At 37.7% G+C, this 21,772-nt stretch overlaps 1 protein-coding gene across 4 annotated transcripts in view; it reads left to right on the top strand.

Moving 5' to 3' along the window:
• The window catches only part of PPP1R12A (protein phosphatase 1 regulatory subunit 12A), a 158,292-nt gene that overhangs the window by 47,738 nt on the left and 88,782 nt on the right, over positions 1–21,772 (top strand). For all 4 annotated transcript variants that reach the window (XM_006142863.3, XM_006142864.3, XM_006142861.3 and 1 more), the window contains exons 2-3: positions 1,029–1,159; positions 16,524–16,642. In XM_006142863.3, the coding sequence (XP_006142925.1) occupies positions 1,029–1,159; positions 16,524–16,642 (250 nt within the window). The remainder of the gene's footprint in view (positions 1–1,028; positions 1,160–16,523; positions 16,643–21,772) is intronic.

Raw genomic sequence — 21,772 nt, 5'->3', positions numbered from 1 at the left:
GGGACGCAAACCGCGTCGACTACGTGGGAGTCCAGCGACATAGCTGTTATGCTAACTGCTGGTCCCGGAAGAAATACTTTAATTCATACCTTGCGTTGTGTTTCATCAGATATTAAATACTGTAGACAACGGTCAGTTTAACAAAATTTATAACTTGCTACTTTGTCAAGGACATTTATAAGTAAAAATAGCTTTAAAAAAAAACTTTGAACACATAATGGTCAATACAGTGACTGTTAATAGAGATTTTTTTTTTTTGGCTAGTGCCTTAATTTATGCTAATACACATGCAGCTTCTATTCTGGATGGGAAATCACATTTTGTGTGCTGTAGTGATGCTTAGGGAATGAATGTAAATTAATTAATTTTTAAAAATATTTCAAAAAACAAAACAGGAAACTTTCTTGAAATTAAAAAAAATGCATTTAAAAATACCTATTTGATGATTGTAGTAAGCTATATAGCCCCAACTAAGTGCTACTTTATAGTATGTTCATCTACTCCCTGAGGTTTATGCCTGAAGTCAGGCTTGTGTTCATGGATATGTATATATCACATGCAGCTTCACCACTAGTACTTTGACATCCTTCAGTGTGCATGTCAACCAAGGAAAAGAGGAAGATAGCATCTTAGTATTATTTTGAAAATAGTTTTGACCTTGTCAACTCCTTGAAATGATTTTGCACTACCCCTTTTCCTGCAACAGATCACATTTTGGCTCTAAAAGATGTTATCAGTACTTAATTATAATGTTTTGATTGTTTTCATTTTAATATATACTCATATTCTTAACTGGGTTGCCAGAAAGAGTCTAGTCACATACAGACAATTCTATGTGTCTTTAAGGAAGAATTCTTACAATTCAGTATCATGAGCCCATTCAGTGGCAATACAGAAACCTAGAAACAGGTTAATTTACAGAGAACTCTTGCATTATAAAAACTCCATAGTAGGAATTTTATTCTGTTGGTATTATTTGGACCGTTGATTCAAATTTTTTCCAATCATGCTTTCTATTTTGTTTTTAGGCTTGCATTGATGACAATGTTGATATGGTGAAGTTTCTAGTAGAAAATGGAGCAAATATTAATCAACCTGATAATGAAGGCTGGATACCACTACATGCAGCTGCTTCCTGTGGATATCTTGATATTGCAGAGTAAGCCAGTATTTTAGTTTTATCTAATACTATTTTAGAGATCTAAGATTTTATAGAGATCATTGCTAAAAGTAAATGAGTGAACTCTTATGTTACCTTAATTCATGAAAAATTGTTCTTCCTAGGAAAGAGAATAAGTGTGGGGTTTTTTTGGGGGGAGGGGACAGGTTTTTGTGATAAGGGCGCATGTGCTCGCCAAAAAGACAGAGAGAGACAGAAAGCGATAAATCATCCCCCAGGGGGGCTGGCCACACCACAACCCCTTCTCCTCCATTCTCCTCTCGGGATCGTGAGCACACATGCACACGCGCTGGGCATGAGTTTAAGCCACCAGGTCCGGGACTCGAACCACGGTTGACTACGTGGGAGTCCAGCAACATAGCCATTACACCAACTGCTGGTCCCAGAATAAATAAGTAGTTTTTGAGAATACAAATATTGAGTCTCTCAGTGTCAGATTTTCTTCCCACTCTTTGGCCTTTAACCTTTTTATTAATATCAATAATTGCCCCAGCTGGGAAAAGGAAATACCTGGCATATTCAGCTTTTTACATGCCAGTAACTAAATAAGAAGAAAAGTAAGTAGTTTGTTGCAGTATGTCAGTGAGTAACTGTAACTTTCATGTTTTGGAGGGCAGGCTATGAACCATATGCTTCACAGGACTTGTGCAAACACAGTTTTGGTCAAGGTTGATGAAAGTCTTACCAGTCTCTGGACACTTTGAATTTAAGGCAGAGATATAACTAAAGTCCATAGCTTCTTTGAACAAAATTAAAATTAGAAAAATGATGAGTTTTCTTTGTTGTTCTTACTGCTATCTGAAATTATCTTTTTTAAGTAATGACAATATCTCAGCTTGGTAGCATTAACAGGTAGTTGCTGCTGCTTGGCCGTCTGAGGACACATGCTTGGGTTTGATTCCTGGCCCACCCTGAAAGCTGGGCATGGTGGTGGTCCTCTGTAGTCCTAGTTTTACTAGGAAGACTGAGGCAGGAGGATAATGGAACCCTGTCTTAAAAAGAAAAAAGGAGATGACAGTATTTTCATAGAGGACAGTTTAACTCAAACCCTTCTAAATACTTATTTTTATCAGCATAATCTCTTTAAGCAATTAATTTTACTTATAAGTGAGAGAAGTTAATGAAACTCTTTAATTGTCTTGGGTGTAGAAAAATATAGCATAGTGGCTTCAAGAGATAGAGTGAAGATATTTCCCAGATCTGAGCATTTTATAAGGGTAAAAGAAAGCCGTACTTATTTATAATGAAGCAGAAGCAATAGTTGTAAACAAGAGGTTATCCAGGAAAACTGGGGCATTTGGTCATTCTGCTAAGTGAAGTGTTCTGAAGTTAAATTTGTTGTAATTTCTGGGTCTTCCATTCACTAGGTTGGTCAAACTGCTTAGCCTCTATCATGTAATATTCTGCACTACACAACAGAAATAATCCAGCCTCTTCCTAACTCTTATTTCTCATACTGCATTCACTTCACATGTTTTAACTCTGTCATTACTGAACTGTTAGTTCCCCAACATTCCCTGCTGGTTTATAGCACTGTGTCTTTCCTCATTGTGATTCATTTGCCTGCTTGCATTACTTGACCAGGTTCAACTAATTCTCAAGATGCAGTTTGTATAAAGGTTCACTTCCTCCAGGAAACCTTTCTGATATACCTGGCTGATTCATCATCATCTCTGACATGTCATTTGTTTACAGCCTTCTTTTTGTAAGAACCATGATGATGGCTCTTCATATTCTGGATCAATGATTTTGCCTTTTTATCAGAATAATTATCCTCAACTCCTGACTATCCTGAATAAAAGGTAGAAATCTTGGGGTAACTAAAAATAAAGATTGTTTGATGATATCCCTTTTGGGCCAGCAGATGGCATGGTAATTAAAGCGCTGGACTCCCACATGACCGACTGTGGTTCAAGTTCCAGACCTGGCAGCTTGCTTTCTCACTTTCCCTCTCTCTCTCTCTTGCTCTATTTCTCTGGTCAAATCAAAAGAAACGAATAAGTAAAATTAAGTAATTTTTTTTTAAAGTGTCCCTTTTCCAAAGTAGAATGGAGAACAGATGGATGAAGCGAATTTAGGGAGTCTGATGTTATATCCAGCACATGCATTGTTTTAACAAGTACTTAATGACTTGGATTTTCCATTCTCGGTGATATTAATTATTACTTTTGACTTGTTTTGAAAACCATACAGTTAATAAATACTTAAGCACTTACTCTTATCAGGTCAGATATTAAAATGTATGCATTAACATCATTCTTTTCGTTTGATGTGTTGAACTGGCAGTGTTGGGTGGTGAGTAGGGTCACTGAAATTTTATATGTGAACCTCCAGTACCTCAGAATATGACTATATTGGGAACCAGCAGTTAGCGTAATGGCTATGTCGCTGGACTCCCACGTAGTCGACCGCAATTCGTGTCCTGGACCCGGTGGCTTAAAACTCACGCCGGGCGCGTGTGCGTGCGTGCCCAAGATCCCAAGAGGAGAATGGAGGAGAAGGGATTGCGGCGTGACCATCCCCCCTGGGGGGTGATTTCTTACTTTCTGTCTCTATGTCTCTCTCTTGTCTGTCTGGCGAGCGCACGCGCCCTACAGTGAAAATCTCTCAAAAAAAAAAAAAAGAATATGACTATATTTGGAGATTTGGTGTTTAAGGAGATTAAGTTTAAAAGAGGCTATTACAGAGGTTCATAATCTAGTCTGACTGGTGTCCTTATAGCACCAGGATATTTGGATGCAAAAAGAGACAGCAAGGTCCTTTGTGTACATAGGTAAGAGACCATATGAGGAAACAGTGAGAAAGGACCCATTTACCACGTGAGGTCTGAAGAAACCACACCTACTAGCAGCCTGATCTTGGACTTCTAGGCCTCAGAACTATGAGGAAACACATCTTTATTGTGGAAGTCATGCAGTCTGTGGTATTTTGTTATGGCAGTCTTGCCAACTAATATAGATAGTATAAAATTCTCATTGTCAGGACCGGCAGTGGTGTGGTGGTTGGGGTGCTGGACAGTGGTTCAAGTTCTGGACCTGGTGATTTGCTTTCTCACTTTCCCTTTCTCTGTCATTCTGTCTCTCAGGCCAAAATGAAAAAAATAATAACAAAATTAAGTAAATAAAATAATTTTTAAAAAAAATTCTCAGTGTCACATCAAGGTATTAAGTCACTGGGAAAGTCATGACATATTTTTCTATGTTTTTCTGTGCTAAAATACATCATGACTTTCCCAATAACCCAATATATTCTTCTTCAAGGATTACAGTGTTAATGTCATTGACTCCGGGTCAGAAGTACAATTGATTAACTTAACTGTAGCATAACTTTGGACTTAACTAAAAAAGACAAATGATTATAGAGCCTGAGAAACTATGTATGTACTGTTTAGCTTATCAGTCCAATCTATAGCTATCAGTTAGTAATACTTCTATAACTATTAACTCAATTATAAATTTGAATTATGAACTAAGCTTTGAATACTATGTGTTCTGACTGAACAAGTAATTAAATGAAAATATAGGAGCTATACACTGGTAGCATTTTCATTTTGTCATTCTTTTTCATTGTTAGTTAAAAAAAAAACTTGTTTTTTAATTTTTATTTTTGCAGTAGGGTGTGTGCCCTCACCAGAAAGAGAGAGAAAGAAAAAGTTAGAAAGCACTCCCCAAGGGCATGGCCACACCACAGTTCCTTCTACTCCATTTTCCTTTTGGGACTTTGGGCATGCACACACGTGTGCCTGGCATGATTTTCTGGTCACCGGATCTGGGGTTCAACCGCAGTCGGCCATATGGGAATTCAGCTTTAACCGACATACCACCTACTGACCCCTAACTAGAATTTTTTTTTTTTAAGGTTTTTGCCTTAGGGCACATGTGCTTACTGGAGAGAGAGAGACAGAAACAGAGAAAATGAGAAATTACCCCCCGAATGAATGGCCACACTGCAGACCCTTCTCCATTCTCCTAGGATCTTGGGCATTCAGGCATACTCACCTAGTAGGATTTTTAAGCCACCAGGTCTGGGACTTGAACTGTGATCGACCATGTGGTAGTCCAGTGAATGACGTAACCACTGCACCATCTGCCGGTCCCTAGAACATTTTTTTTTGAAAGAAACTTTCTTACATCTCCTATTTGGTGACTACCAGTATAATTTTTATAGGGAAAACAGGTTATATTTTTTATTCCTTCTTTTTATATACCATTTTTTAAAAACAATGAGTTGACTCACTAGCTACTTCCAGCAGAGAATAATTGTTGTTGTTATTCACCTCTTTCATGAGAGAGAAAGAGAAAGAGGCCAACTCCCATGGGATCTCTCCATGACATGATTCTTCCTAGCCTTCCAGCCAAGATCGCATGCACCTGAATGACCTTGGATATAATCCCTGGTCTCAGCCACATTGACCCCAGCACCACAGTGAGACTCTAGTGTCTGTATCATCATGGCTGTGCCCATATTGGGTTTTTTTGTTTTGTTTTGTTTTGTTTTTACATGCTCGTTTGATTTTTTTGTTTGTGTGACTAAGTAACATAAGGAACTTTCACATTTTTTTTTCTTTCTTTGGAGAGGTTTTTGCTATAGGGCGCATGCACTCGCCAGGAAGACAGAGAGAGAGAGAGAGAGAAAGCGAGAAATCGCCTCCCAAGGGGGATGACCATGCCGCAATCCCTTCTCCTCCATGCTCCTCTCGGGATCTTGGGCACGCACACACATGCACCCAGCGTGAGTTTAAGCCACCGGGTCCAGGACTCAAACCACAGTCAACTACATGGGAGTCCAGCGACATAGCCATTATACTAACTGCTGGTCCCAGGAACTTACGTATTTGAACATACTTGATTTATTTCACAATAAGTTATAATCATTATTTAATTATTATTCTTGTTAACAGTTTCTTCCATATTTGGTCATTGAGAGTCTCTTCAAGTTGGGTACTAAGTCCTTGGGAAATCACCAAATAAAGTGATCTTTAAAAGCTTCCTACTCACTGGTCTTATTAGATGTTCCAGACTCATCCCATTACATTTCCCTCTGTAGATCTGTAGCATCTCTTCCTTTGGCGAGCCCAGTTCCTTGCAGTGAATGCTGCATGCTCACTGATACTAGCTGGTCATTGTTCAAGTTCAAAATCAGCACCAAGGTTCTATCTTGTATCACTGCCTCTTCTCTCCTTCATTTTATTATCATCAACTGTAGGATTAAAATAATAGATAATTACCTTTTTGCTTTATTAGACAGTACATATACATTAGACTGAGTATAATACCACCAAAAATAATAGCAACATCTTTATTGAAATTACTTTGAAGTTTTTCTTTGGGAGGTTTTATTTTATTTTGTTTTTGCACTTCTTTTGGTCCTAAGGATATCCCACTTGGAATATTCCATCAGATTACTATGTGTTGAATTCACTTGAAATTATTTTCTGTGCGGTTATGCCACCAACCTGACAATATCATTAGGTTCAGTGTTTAATTTTATTTATTCTTTTAAAATGTACTTAATTCAATTTTGTTTTATAATTTAAATTTAATATCATATTCCAATGTCAATAACTGCTTTACCACACTACTTCCTCCAATATCCAGTAAATATCCATTTTTAATATTTTATCCTGTTTGCTTGCTTGTTCTCTCTCTCTCTCTCCTCCTACCTCCTCCCCTTCTTTTGCCAGAAGGCATATGCTTTTGCCACAGAGGGAGAGCAATAGAGCACTCCCCTTGCTATGGGGCATGTTCATGCCACAATTTTCTCCTTTTTTAAAGAATTATTTTATTATTATTTTTAATTTGACAAGAGAGAGAAGGAAAATGAGAAAGCAAGCCACCAGGTCTGGGACTTGAACTGTTGTTAGCCATCTGTGAGTCCAGTGCTCTCTGACCACCACACCACTTACCTGCTCCCACAACTTTCTTTTTCATTTCTCCATCCTCTTAGGATTTGGGGTGCACACATATGTAACTCAGAATACTTTCCAAGACATTGGATTTGGATTTGAACCACACAGTTGGCCCTATGGGATCTAGTTCCCTTAAGCTAAAATAGCACACACATATTTCTCCACTTATTCTATTCTGAAGATCACTCACGTGAGAGGAAAATTAACCCTGTATTAGACTAGCATTACATGTTTTCATAGAATATAGTGTTGATTAACTGGTTGGTATGCCTACTAAATTTTTCTTCTTGTTTAGAGAAATGTTAAAAAACACTGCTGTTGAAGATTTTATATCTCATTGTAAAATGCTTATGATATTATGTTCAGTGACATTTTCATGATCTTATTTACAACATGGAAAAATTTCATTAGCTTTGTCATTTGATTATTAAAGAATCTGCTATTTAAGGATATGATAACTTTAAATTATTTGTGTTTTATGATTTATTTATGGTTCAGCTTTCCTCCTTCGTTAAAACCTTTTATTCTATAAACATCCAACAGAAATCTCAAGATTTCTCTTGGCTCAACCTTCAAATATGACCAATATCTAAGTTTTTCATCACTTCTTATTTCTCCCTGATCTTGGGCACTGCTGTTTTTCCCTGGAATTAATGCAGATGCCTCCTTCTAAACATAACTATCATCTTGCCCCCATCTGTGTTTTTCATAGCAGCCAGAATGATCCTCTTAAAATATTTCAAGTCAGATACCATCACATATTTTCAAAGCTTTGCAATGGATTTATATTGCTTTCAGGAGAGAAGCCAGAGTTCTGGTGGCTGACAAGGCTAAAGTTTGGTTCATTGTCACTTCTGATTTTCTGACTCCTTGACTCCCTTCCTCCCTCTTTAACAGGCTCCTTCTTGTAGCCATACTGTCCCTTGCTTAGTCTTTAAACAAACTAGGCATATTGCTTCATGCATGGCCTTTGCATTCAATAATACTGCTAGTTTTGGTGCTTTGAAAATAGAAATTGCAAGAATTTAAGAAATTCTTGCGAAATTAAAAAAGATAATAAATTTGGGGACCAGCCAGGTGGTATGGCAGTTAGTGCGCCTGGATGCCACATGACTGAGTGCGTGGTTTGAGTCCTGGCCCTGGCAACTTGAAAAATAGGCTAGGCATGTGTGTGTGCCTGACCAAAATCTTGAGAGGAGCATGTAGGAAAAGGAATTGCTGCATGGCTGCCCTTCCCCCACCCCCAGAAGGTGATTTCTCACTCCCTCCCGCCCCACCCTTTGGCACTCCCTACAAGCGCATGTGCCCTATAGCAAAAATTAAAAAATAATACTAATAAATTTCACTGCCACCTCCACTAGAGACATTATAGTGCAATGTGTAGGAGCCCATGCTCAGGAATCGGACAACTCTGTTTAAATCTTTATTCTGTCAAGTAATTGCTGGTGATTTTGGACAAATCACTAGCTTATCTGAGCCTGTGTTTCCTCATCTATAATACAGAAATATTAATATTTGTTTCTAATTTATATGATTATCATGAAGATTAAGTTAGTGTGTATAAGACACTTGGCACAATATGTGGCACATATTTATGTTCAGTAAAATGTTAGCTGAATTAGCTTTTATTGTTCATAATATAATTTTTAGCCAAAAAATATGTAAGCTTTTGCTTACCCTGGATTATTTTACAACAACCAGAAAAAAACTAATATCTTTTTTTTTGGCTTTAGGGCAAACATACCTGAATGAGAGAAGCAGAGACTGAAGTAGTCATTATATTTACATCAGTGAATGCTTATTTGAGCCACAAGAAAGTTGGCAAATCCATGAATTTAAGTTTTATTTGAATATTTATTATCAAAAATGGTACTTTGTTTCTGTAAAGTAGACCATATCTTTTGATTAAAAATCTCAAAGTATCAACAAAAAGTTTTCAGACAGCATCCAGAAACATCCACAAAGACATTTTAAATAATGTTTCAGCTCTGCTGGTTACTATGTGGTTTCAGTAATGCACATAACTCAACTGATATGAAAACAATATGAATAGCCATGACTGGTGTTATATGTGACCATAAGGCCAACAGTGTCAAGTCTACCACCAGACCAGTATTGATTGTAAGACATCATTTATTTTAAGATCTAGATTGTAGAGGATTTCAATAAGATGCAGAGGAAAGGTACATCTTAGAATTGTTAATTAATGAGGAGGATGTTTGCCTCTGGGAATTAAAGCTGTAGTAATAAAGTAAGATAATGGTGCATATAAATGATTTTAATAAAGACATGCACATATTTCAGGAGTTACTGCATAATCAAAGAAATTTAGAGTCAGTGCTCTCCCTTTATGAAGAGAAGAAAATAATTTGAATACTTCCCCCCTTTTTATTACAGTTTTGTTTGTGTTGTTTGTTTGTTTTTGCCTTAGGGCGCACATGCTCACTGGAGAGAGAGAGAGAGAGAGACAGTGAGAAGAAAAGTAAGAAATCACTCTGGGGGGAGGGGGAAATGGCCATGCTGCAAATCCCTTCTCTTCCATTTTCCTCCCAGGATCTTGGACATGCACGCACACATGCCCAGCATGAGTTGGCTTGAGCCACTGGTTCTGGGACTCGAACTACAGTCGGCCATGTGGGAGTCCAGAGATGTAACCACTATGCCATAAGCTGCTCCCTATTATTTTAGTTTCATAAATGACAGTTGTAGTGTCCAATAATAAACAACTTTCACGAGCAATAAGTTGGTCTTTGTTATTGGCATAATTATAATTGTGGACGGGCCAAGAGGTGGCCTGGTAGTTGAAGCACTGGACTCCCACATATCCAACCACAATTCAAGTCCTGGACCAGGAGGCTTCTTTCTCACATTCTCTGTCTCTCTTTCTCTCTGTGTGTGTATGTGTGTGTGTGTGTGTGTCTAGTGAATTTTTTAAAAAATTATAAATTAAATACATAATTTTTTAGCAAATAATGTAATTGTGGAATCGTGATTTTTTTTTTTTTTTGGAGAGATTTTTGCTATAGGGCACGTGCGCTCACCAGACAGACAGAGACGTAGAGACAGAAAACTAGAGATCACCCCCCAGGGGGAATGGTCACGCTGCAATCCCTTCTCCTCCATTCTCCTCTCGGGATCTTAGGCACACACGCACACGTGCCCAGCGTGAGTTTTAAGCCACCGGGTCCGGGACGCGAACCGCAGTCGACTACATGGGAGTCCTGTGACATAGCCATTACGTTAACTGCTGGTTCCCTGGAATCATGATTTTTAAGATGTCGAAAATTGAGGAAAGTATTTGGCAAGGTATCAGGAGATTGGACCAATTACATGATTTGTACTCAAGTATAATAACTTTGCTTGTGAGATTTTGACAAATTAAAAATTTTCAAGGTTAAAATTGTCAGTGTTATAAATGTTGTGATTTCTTGACAATTAGAAATGGGAGAGAGGGAACCAGCGGTTGGCGTAATGGCTATGTCACTGGACTCCCACGTAGTCAACCATGGTTTGCGTCCCAGACCTGGTGGCTTAAAACTCACGCCAGGCGCGTATGCGTGTGTGCCCAAGATCCCGAGAGGAGAATGGAGGAAAAGGGATTGCGGCGTGACCATCCCCCGTGGGGGGTGATTTCTTGCTTTCTGTCTCTCTATCTCTCTCTGTCTGTCTGGCGAGCGCATGCGCCCTATACTGAAAATCTCTCCCCCCTCCCCCCAAAAAAAGAAAAGAAATGGGAGAGAGGAATTCTACTCACAGCAAGATAAAATAGATATGCTTTTGCTTGTTCTTCCCACTAAATACAACTAAAAACCATGAGCATTATATATAAAACACAAGATTCCACTTGGAAAAAAGAAGATAGAATAGGTAGGGATCTCAAGACCCAAAAGATGGAGAGTGGCAAGTTTTCCTGACTTTTCTCGTTTCTTTTTCCTTTCTTTCTTTCTTTTTTTTTTTTTTTTTTTTGAGAGGTTTTTGCTATAGGTCACATGTGCTCGCCAGAAAGATGGAGAGAGACAGAAGGTGAGAAACCACGCCACAGAGGGAATGGCCATGCCACGATCCATTCTCCTCTCGGGATCTTGGCACACACACACCGGCATGAGTTTAAGCCACAGGGTCCAGGACTTGAACCACAATCAGCTACATAGAAGTCCAGCAACATAGCCATTACACCAACTGCTGGTTCCCCTGACTTTTCTTTTTGCCTCATCTTCTCCACACTTAGAGCTGAAGAAGCTGATAAACCAAAAGTGCCAGTGGGTGCAGACAAAAATGCTACAACAAAAGCCTAGTATGTTTAGTGAAATCTAGGAGACGGTCACCCTAGCAAGACAGAAAACTTTCATAAAATAACCATTCAACTCTAACCAAACATTATAGAACAAAACCTCGGTCACACCTGTATCCACACTAGCAAAGGCCAAGTAGGTAGCCTAGGCTTCCACTGTCACCAAACTGCACTTAGCCTCCCCAGCACTCTCGCAGGAGTGGTGTTAGTTTAGGCCGGGTACCGTCTGAACTTTTGCTCCCATAGAATGGTTAGCTAGCCCTTTCCCCATCAGCAGTGTCACTGAAGACCTAGCAGTGTCATTTGAAGTCTAGACTAGTATTTCTATCTAGGACTTAAAAGAAGCTCATGCCCATCCTGCTGGCTAGTATCAGAGGAGGTCTAGTGCATATTTTCATCACTGCTCATTAAAGATGCTCCTAGTATTACCCATCCATTTCCTCCCACCCAGGTCTCAGTGGAGGCCACATAGAGCAGTAGTGAGGTATTCATATTCCTCTGAGTCAGGAGGTATGCGGGCTTGGCAGAGAGCTAGAACTCTCACCCACCCAGCTCATATCAATGAGCTGCCCTATTTCTGATGTCAGTGGAGGCCAAGTAGAGGGCCTGGACTTCTACCTTCACTTTGCAGTAATGAGAAAGCATCTTCCTATCTTCCTCTGTTGAAGCAGTGTCAAAAATATTACAGCTAATAGAAGATTTAATTAAGATCTGGAATCTGGATCAGTTGCAGCAGCACAGGCAGTAGGGGCGCTGTTGTGCAATGCTGGAAGCCATGTGTGAAGACACTGGGTTCAGTTCTGTGGTTTGTCGTAACTTGCCAGGGATCCTCATGATCCTAGCTGGCTGCAGGGCTTAGAGTAGGATTGTGGCATGAAGACCCTGTTGAGGGTGCTTGTCTTTGGCTGACTGGCTGGCTGGCTGGATCTCAGAAAATTAATTGGCTAGCTAGATAGATAGATAGAAATTAATTAACTAGATAGAAAGATGAAATCAATCTGGAGTCTTATCATGTAAAACCCAAAATATCTAAATATTAATTGAAAATTTTTAAATTAGGGAAATTTCTAATTGAATGAAAATAGACAGATACTAATCTCAAAATTATTTGTCAAAGGTTATGCAGCTGTCCTAAAAGTGCTTCAACAATCAATTGTGGCCATGCTTGAAACAAATGAAGAAGTGAAAAGTCTTAGCAAAAGATCAGAAAACCTGCCAAAAAAAAAAAAAGAAATAGAAGATATGAAGGACCAAAATGGGTATTTTAAAAGTGAAAAATCTAATATCCAAAATTAAGAATTCAGTTGATGGGTGGGGTTGGAGAATGAATCAGTAAATTGATAGAACATTAGAAATTGCCAAATCTGAACAACAGAGAAAAAAACAGACTAAAATAAAATGAACAAGAGCCTCAGGGCCTGTGGAACTCTATGTAACCAAAGAACAAACTAACATTCATGCCTCAGAATCTCTCAAAAGAAGTGGAGAAAGAGGGCATGGCTAGAAAAGTATTTAAAGAAATATGGGTAAAAGCTTCTCCAAAAGGCATAAACCTGCAGATTCCAGAAGCTTAGCAAACTTGTAGCAGGAAAATCCAAAGCAGTCCACACTGAGACATGTCATATGCAAATTCTGAAAATTAAAGAGGAAAGAAAACAATCTTTAAAGCAGTGAGAAAGAAACAACACTGTGAGTAGTGGGGACAATTTGACAGTATATTTCTCATGAGAAAATGAGAAAATCATGGAGGCCAGAAGTTGCACACATGTGAAGTGCTGAAAGAAAAGAACTATTATTTTTAAGAAAACTTTCAAAGGTCCCAATTTTGCTTGGATTCCTTTTTTTAAGAAGTTTTTTTTTGTTTGTTTTTTTGCTGTAGGGCCTGTGCACTCACTGAAGAACTCACTCGAGGACTCAAAGTCTGCAGAACATAAAACTTTCTACTTTTCTTCATCCAATCAAATTTTGAATGTCTTGGAGATTATTCATGGTAGACAGGAATTAATGCCATAGAATTTTATTCATTATTTTTGCATGTGTCTTTTTATATTTACATGTGCAAATGATAGTTCCAGAGTATAGGAGAGGTTTCTTAATTGTATATATGTGTAAATCTGTGTGTGTGTGTATGTGCGTGTGAAAAGGAGATTGAACAGTTCTGTCAGTTACTCTTTTTCTAAAATTAATTCATTATTACTTGTTTTTTATTTTGCTGTAGGGCACGTGCAGTCATCAGGGAGAGAAAGATGGGGGTGGAGGGAGTTGGGGGAGGGGTAAGAAAGTAAGCTGCCTGGTCTGGGACTCAATCCCAGATCAGCCATGTGGGAGTCCAGTGCCTTCACCACTACACCACCTGCTGGCCCCAGTTCTTTCAATTACTTTAAGGAAAATGTGAACTGAGCCCCATCTAGCCTTACACACTTCTATCACATAATTTTGATGACTTTTTTTCTTTCTTACCTAGGATACGCTGTCCCTCTATTCTCTTTGTTAGTGCCTGTATATTCATTAGAGAATCCTTTCCTGACTTCTAAAAGTTTTCCTATTACTCCAAGATACCATATAATCCCCTGTTGTAGAATTTATCATAGCTTTACATTACTTTGTACTTAATCTAACTCTCTTATTAGACTGTAAGCTCTTTGAGGGGAAGATCCATGTTTATTTTTGCTTACCATTATATTCTTGGTATGTAACATAAGGGGAGATACATACTAGGACTTTATAAATGTTTGTTGAATTAACAAACATACTAGAAATACTGGAGAGGGGCAGAAATAAGCAATCCACAAAAGGAGAAATACCAGTTCCAGTATATATATCCATATATTTTCAACATCACGTATAATTGGGAAAGATAGTGACAAGAAGTTTTCTCTCTTATCATGTTGGGAAAATTTTTAAAGATTGATAACATCAGGTATCTATTAAAGAGCATTCCTAAGAGTAGTATGAAATGAATGTATAATCCAGCCATACTATGGAATATTTTCCAGCTGATAAAAGGGAAGAATCGTGCTGGGTGCATGTGCATATGCGTCCAAAATCCTGAGAGGAGAGAAGAGAAGAGATCGCGGTGTGGCGATCCCCGCACCACCACCAGAGTGATTTCTAACCTTCTCTTTCTCTTCCCCCACAACAAGCACATGTGCCCTATAGGAAATAATAATAATAACAACAGAATTAAAAGAAAAGGAAGTATCTCATTCTGGTCCATTTATAGTAATCCCATTAGTTTTTGTTTTGCCAAGAGTCCCAAAAGTAACTGTGTGTGTATGTGTGTGTGTGTGTGTGTATGTGTGCATGCATGTGTATAAATGCACAGCAAAGATACCAGAAAGATTTTTACCATACTGTTGATAGTGTTTATCTTTGGGAAGAGAAAATATTAGGAGAGGAGTAAAGGAGTTTTTTTTTTTTGTTGTTCCCTCCGTGGACTTTGTATATTTTCTTCGTTTCATAATGAGAATTTTTAAAAATTAAATATTTAAATTTTCTGATTGATTGATTGATTGATTGATCAGAGAGGGAGGGAAAGTGAGAAAGTAAGCTGCCAGGTCTGGGACTCAAACCATGATCAGCCATGTGAGAATCCAGCGCCCTAACCACCACACCACCTGCCAACCCCTGGGAGTATTTTTATGTAGTCATAATAAACATGGATGAATAAATTGGTTAGGCATATAAAGAAAAAGGCCCATTCTTTATATATAGAAAAGTAAATTCAAGAATGCAAAAAGAGCATGGTTTAATATGAAACTACAGGTAGTTCTGTTTTGTTGGAGCAACTACAAGAAGGAAGAGTGAGACTGATAAAGAAGGCAAGGCCAGATCATTGAGGGCCATACATGTTTTCTCCCAGCATGGTAAAGCCATTCAAAGGGTTTTGTTTTGTTTTGTTTTTAAGTTGGAAATTGAAATCGGTAAATGGTAATAGGTGACTCAGAGAGAGAGAGAGAGTTAATGGGGTAAAAGGGATTATAAGTTTTTTGTATCTGGGACCCTTTAGCAGTCTTACTGAAACCTATGCATGTTTTCTTAGGTCTGTATTTTACATGCATAAAGTAAAATACAAAGTACAATGGAAGCCAATTATATTGAAATTTTTTATCAAAATATTAGAAAAACACTCGTGCCATAGTTATATATCTCCTCTATTAATAACACATTGCATGAAAGGACACAGTGGTAGGTCTAATAACTAATTGCAAAATAAGCATGAACATAAAAATATTTTAAAATTTGTTTCAGTTGGACTTTTTTATGAATCTTCTGAATTCTACCCAGGGGCCCAAAGTTAAGCACTCTTACTATGTGATGAGACTGGGAGTTGTGGAGATCAGTAAAGAAATCAGTCCATATGGAGACAGTGAAAGTCTAAATAGAGGCAATGTGAAACTGTCCTCCGAAAGACTTGCCAATTATTACTAAAACTTAACATTTTTGTGTTAATAAATCATGTTTGTACATTGTAGAAAAATTACGAAATAGAAATTGAAAGAAAAGTATGTCCTATGGTAATTTTTAAGAATTAACATAACCTTATACAACCCTTACTTTTGTATTTTTGGTTTTTTAAAGAATTATCTATTTGGGGCCAGCTAGTAGCATAATGGTTACAGCACTGGACTCCCACATCATCGACTGCAGTTTAAGTCCTGGGCCCAGTGGCTTGAAAATCATGCTGGGTGCTTGCACATGCATGCCTAAAATCCCAGGAGGATAATGGAAAAGAAGGGATTGCAGAGTGCCCATCCTGCCTGGGAGGCTGACTTCTCACTTTCCCTCTGTCTCTGGCAAGCACATGCATCCTATGTAAAAATCCTAAAAATAAATAAATAAATAAATAAATAAATAAGATTTATTTAGTTTTATTTATTATTATTATTTTTAATTGTTATAAAGGCATGTGCATTCACCAGAGAGAGACAGACAGAAAGTGAGAAAGCAAGCCCTTAGGTCCGGTACTCAAACTGTGATCAGCCATGTGGGAGTCCAGCACCTTAGCCACCACACCACCTGCTAGCCCACTATCCTTGGTTTTTATCGCTGCTCTTACACAGAAAATTTTCTCATTGATTATGCATGTAGCTTGATTTCAATGGTAGTATATTTGCTTAATTATCTTCTTTTTGATTTCACAGGTTTTTGATTGGTCAGGGAGCACATGTAGGGGCTGTCAACAGTGAAGGAGATACACCTTTAGATATTGCTGAGGAGGAAGCAATGGAAGAGCTACTTCAAAATGAAGTTAATCGCCAAGGTAATACAAAAGGCATCCTAAAAGGAATAATCTTTAAAACTGTTTTAGAATATGATACTTAAATTTCCAACAGAAGCGTTTGTTAACATTGAAGGACAATCATAATTTGAACAACAAAAATCAAATCAGCTAACCAAACAATATGTGCAGTATGATTCAATTTGAAAAAAAAAAATGTATGACTCTCCAGTCTATATCTTTTTAATAGTTTTCAGGTTGAAAGAAGTATCATAGTCAGGATCAGTCATAAAATACATGGAAATAAGAGCTTTGGAGCAAAAATAAAGTAGGCAAAGGGGACAAGAAGTTCAAAGGGTAGATGTAAATTTAAATAGGGCATCAAGGGCTCACTAAAGGGCCAGATGGTGGTATAGAAAAAAACACAGCAGGCTGTCCCACATGGGAAGGTTCCAGTTTAAGTCCAGTGACCTCCCTGGGTTCTCTAAGTCCTTCTCCATGATCTAGGGCTGCCTGAAAGCTCCGGGTAAGTCACGGCATTGGGAACCCTGTTTGGGGTTCTCTCTCTCTCTCTCTCTCTCTCTAAGTGCCTCTGACTGACTCACTGATGGAAGGAAAAATAAAATAAAATAAAATGAAATGAAGGCCTCATTTAGACTAGGTAGTGTATGCTTATAGTCCCAACTGCTCAGGAAACTGAGGCATAAGGATCATAAACTTGCAGCCAGTGTGAGTGACATGGCAAACCCTTTCTAAAGAAGCATGCCTGTGATCCCAGTTACTTGGGAGGCTGACATAAGATTGTAACATGCTGAGACTTTATCTAAAATACCACATCACACACAGCTACTCATAAACATATAACTTACCAAAAGAGAGAGAGAGTCACCTCAGTGTGCATTTGATTTGAGATCTGAATGACCTGATGGGATGAGTCTTGTAGATCTGAACAAAGACCATTCCAGTGGGAGCAGCAGGTATAAGGATGGGAGAGTACCTGGTATATTCAGGTATATTCAGAGAAGCAGTAAGTAAACTAGAGTGACTGAAGCAGGCAGAGCAAGGAAGAGGCTGGTAGGAGGTAAAGTCACAGAAGTAGCAGGATGCCGTATTTCATAAGGCCTTGTCAGTGGACTTTGATTTCTAATCTGAGTGAAATAGGAAGGAAGCCAGTGGAGAAATTGCAGCAGAGGATTGACATGATCTGACTTACTTTTAGAAAGGACCTCACTGAATGTCAAGAATAGATCGTAGGAAGGCCAAGAGTAGAAGTCAGACCATAGTTAGGAAATAAACACGATAATTCAGATAAGATAAGGTAGCTGGAACCTCAGGTGTAGTAAATGATTACAAGAGATTGGATTGTGGACACAATCTGAAACTGGCAAGAGGACTGTGGAATGATTAGATGTAGGGTGTGTAAGAAAGAAGAAGGCAGGAAATATTCTGAGATTTTTGGTCTGAGAAACTAGATAGATTCTATTTGAGATATAAATACGAGAATCAGTTTCATAGAGAAAGATAATGGGTTCATTTTCAGACTGTTTAGTTTAGTTTATTAAGTATCCAAGCAGTTGAATATCTGAGTCTAGAGAGAGGTACAAGATGCAGGTGTGAATTTGAGAGATGTCAATTTATAAATGAGGAATGATTGTTAATGGTACATAAATTTAGAGTAATGAGTATTCTAAAATTGATCGTAATGATGGTTGTGCAGCTCTACAAGTTTACCAATATCCTCTTCAGTTATACACTTTAAATGGTATGTCAATTTTTTCTTTTTTTGGAGAGGTTTTTGCTATAGGGTGCATAAACTCACCAGAAAGAGAGAGAGCGAGAGAGAGAGAGAGAAAGCTCTCTCTCTCTCTCTCGCTCTCTCTCCCTCTCGCTCTCTCTGTCTCTCCAGTGTGTGTATATGCCCTATAGCAAAAAATCTCTCTTTATTAAATATATATATGTGTGTGTGTCTGTGTGTGTATATATATATATACATATTACATATATTTATATAAAATCTTACATATTAAAACAAAAATATTTAATATTCCTCAAATAGAGTTGTGGCATTTTAAATGACTGAAGGTACCCAGAATCCAGAAAAAACAGGCACACATTAGAAAAGTAGTTGTAAACTGGATCCTGAGTAAACACACTAAAAAGTTTTTAACAGCCATGTTAAAGCATTTGAGAGTCATGGGATACTCGAGGGTTGAGAAAATTGAAATAATAAAGCATCTGAATTTAGAAAAAAGAGGAATTTATCTGCCCATCTTACCCTGAGTGCCCAGGTAGATAGCAGTTTTCTGTCAATCAATGGTAAGACTTTAAAATAAATAATTTATGGCTATTATTTATTTGTCTTATATTAATTAGCAATTATTATGAATTAGAAAAGGTATGGAGTTGTACTGAAAACTTACCTGCCTTTGTATTTCCTTGTATATAAAGAAAGTTGTTAGTGTAACTGTAAGCAGGGCTAATCTTAATTATAGTTATTTATGGAATATTGAGAGATTTACAATACAGAATGCTGTGTGCTAGAATATATAGGAACAGAATACAGTGAGAAAAGAGGAAAAACTCTGACTAATTACTTGTCAAGAAAGGCTTTAGAGCGATGACTTATAAAGGAAGTATACTTGCAAAGAGAGAGCTAGTTGGTGGACAGAAAAGACATGTCAAGCAGCAATATTAACACGTACAAAGAAAAGGAATTGGAAACTTAGCATATGTGAAAAATTTATTAGAACTAGAATGAATAATAGAAAGTCAGGCTAGGATTAGGAGGAGGGAAGGCCTGTAAAAGTAGGCTGGAGCCAGGTGATGAAGGATATCTATTTTATAGGCCTTACATAGATATGCAAGATCTCCAAGCAGGAAGTGAATCTGATTGGATTTGGTTTTTAGTAATAAAGGTAGTGGCAGTTTGGAGGATGAGATAGAATGTGGGATACATGGTGGCATTCATTCCCTAAAGGGTCTGAAATTAGTCAAGGTGAAAGGTGACAAGAGCTAAAACCTTTCATATTTGAGACAAAGAAAAGCAGGACTGTCTTGAGGATAGTTGAGGTGAAATTAGAAGTTTTGTGAAGAATTTAAGGTGGAGATGAAGGAAGAATTGAGGACAACTCACTGAATTTACCAGTCAAAAAAGTGATGATTAGATGAATTTATATAGGAAAATATGGGATGAGGCAGAAAGAGTTGAAGGGAGTACATGAGTTAGTTTTGGGGCATACTGTGTTCATGGTAGCCAAAAGGCCATTTTGATAACAGTGTTGGATATAGTATTGGAACTTAGGAAATGTCAAGATGGGAAATGCAAATCCAGAAGGACAATAAATGAAGGGGAATTCTGGGAACTAACAGATGAGATAACCCTGGAAATGAAAAGTGAAGAGCCAATCCTAACATTAGTAGTAAGAAAAGTAGCTGACTCTTATTAAATGTCAGGCATTGGAGCAAAGGACTTTATGTACATGCCTCCTTTCATTGTCACAGCAATTCTGTGGTTTCTGCTGCAATTATCCTTATTATACAGGTGAGAAAATCAGGGCTAGTGATTTGCCCGAAGTCACACAAATAGGAAATGGTAGTGCTGTGGTTCTGTCCCAGTGTGACAGATGCCTTGAGCCTAGACTCTGCACCCCTGTGCTACACTGCATGTTATTAAGAATGTCTCCTAGAAAATACTTCATGAAGTTCATTTTGTATGTAAAATGAGAATGCATCTCTATTAGGGACGAACTTTTTCTAATTATCTGGGTATGAAAGTTATTTAATATTTTTGAATTCTTTAATTATCCTTTTGGCTTTTATTTTTTGTGCTAGTATATTTGATCAGTTACTAGTTATACTTTAGTGAATTGCCTTTGGAAGTTCTGGTTGATAGTAGCTAAAAGTATTCCTGGTTTATATTTAAATGTGATTTTCTTTAGCTACGGATACACATCAGTTTTTTAATGTCAGGTGACCAAATTCTAATTTCTTTTATCCCAAGAGATTTCACTACATTTCAGTTTATAGTCACTACTTTTAAATAGTAGTGACAGATGTTAATATAATCACTTTATTTTATCAAACCCAATTTAGTTTTATTATCTGTTGTTTAATTGTTTAAAACTTTGCAATTATAGTAGGCAAGTTAAGGATCAGTAAAATGCATTATAAGATTTTCCTTCTGTTAGACTTCAAAGCACAGAAAAACGAAGCAGTCATAGCCTTTTGGAATTGGTAATGATAGTTAACACTTTATAGTGCTTATTCCTAAACACTTACATTAATTAATTGTTAATTCCTAAACACTTAAAATTAATTAATTTTTTACAAAAATTCTATGGGTTAGGTAGTATGATTAGTCACAGCTTACAAATGAAGAAACTGAAGCATAGCATACATTAAGTGTCTTGCTTAGGGTGATACAAATAGGAAGTAGTAGATCAGGGATTCAAATCCAGTCAGTCTGAGTTCATTATCTGTGTTCACCAGTTATCATACTACTATCCAAGCAGTAATGGCTTTCTCAGGGTCACTAGTTACTTAGTCAAAGCACTGAAATTAGAAAACAAGACTCCTGTAATACACACTGAATTTTTTGTTTTGTTTTGTTTTGTTTTGTTTTGTTTTGTTTTTTAAAAATGATTAACTTAGATGGGACCAGCAGTTAGCATAATGACTATGTCGCTGGATTCCCATGTAGTCGACCGTGGTTCGAGTCCCAGACCCTGTGGCTTAAACTCACACCGGGCGCATGTGCGTGCATGCCCAAGATCCCCAGAAGAGAATGGAGGAGGAGGGATTGTGGCATGGCCATCCCCCCTGGGGGGGTGATTTCTCAATTTCTGTCTCTCTGTCTCTCTCTGTCTTTCTGGCGAGCACATGTGCCCTATAGCAAAAACCTCTCTTTAAAAAAAAAAAGAAAAAAAAATGATGAACTAGGGACATACAGGTGGTGTGGTGGTGGTTGAAGGCTCTGGACTCTCCCACATGGCTGACCACAGTTCAAATCCTAGACCTGCTGTCTTGCTCTCTCACTTTCTGTCTCTCTCTCTCTGGTCAAATTCAAAAATAATAAATAAAACTAAGTAAAATAATTCTTAAAAAAAACCCTAGTAGGTAGGGTCCTATTATTTTAATCACTAATATTTAAAATCTTTTATTAAGAACAAGAAT

Source organism: Tupaia chinensis, unplaced genomic scaffold, assembly GCF_000334495.1.
Source record: "Tupaia chinensis unplaced genomic scaffold, TupChi_1.0 Scaffold000085_1, whole genome shotgun sequence".
Lineage (NCBI taxonomy): Eukaryota > Metazoa > Chordata > Mammalia > Scandentia > Tupaiidae > Tupaia > Tupaia belangeri.
Note: the sequence above shows the minus strand (reverse complement) of the source record. Positions and strands in the feature narration are given on the sequence as shown.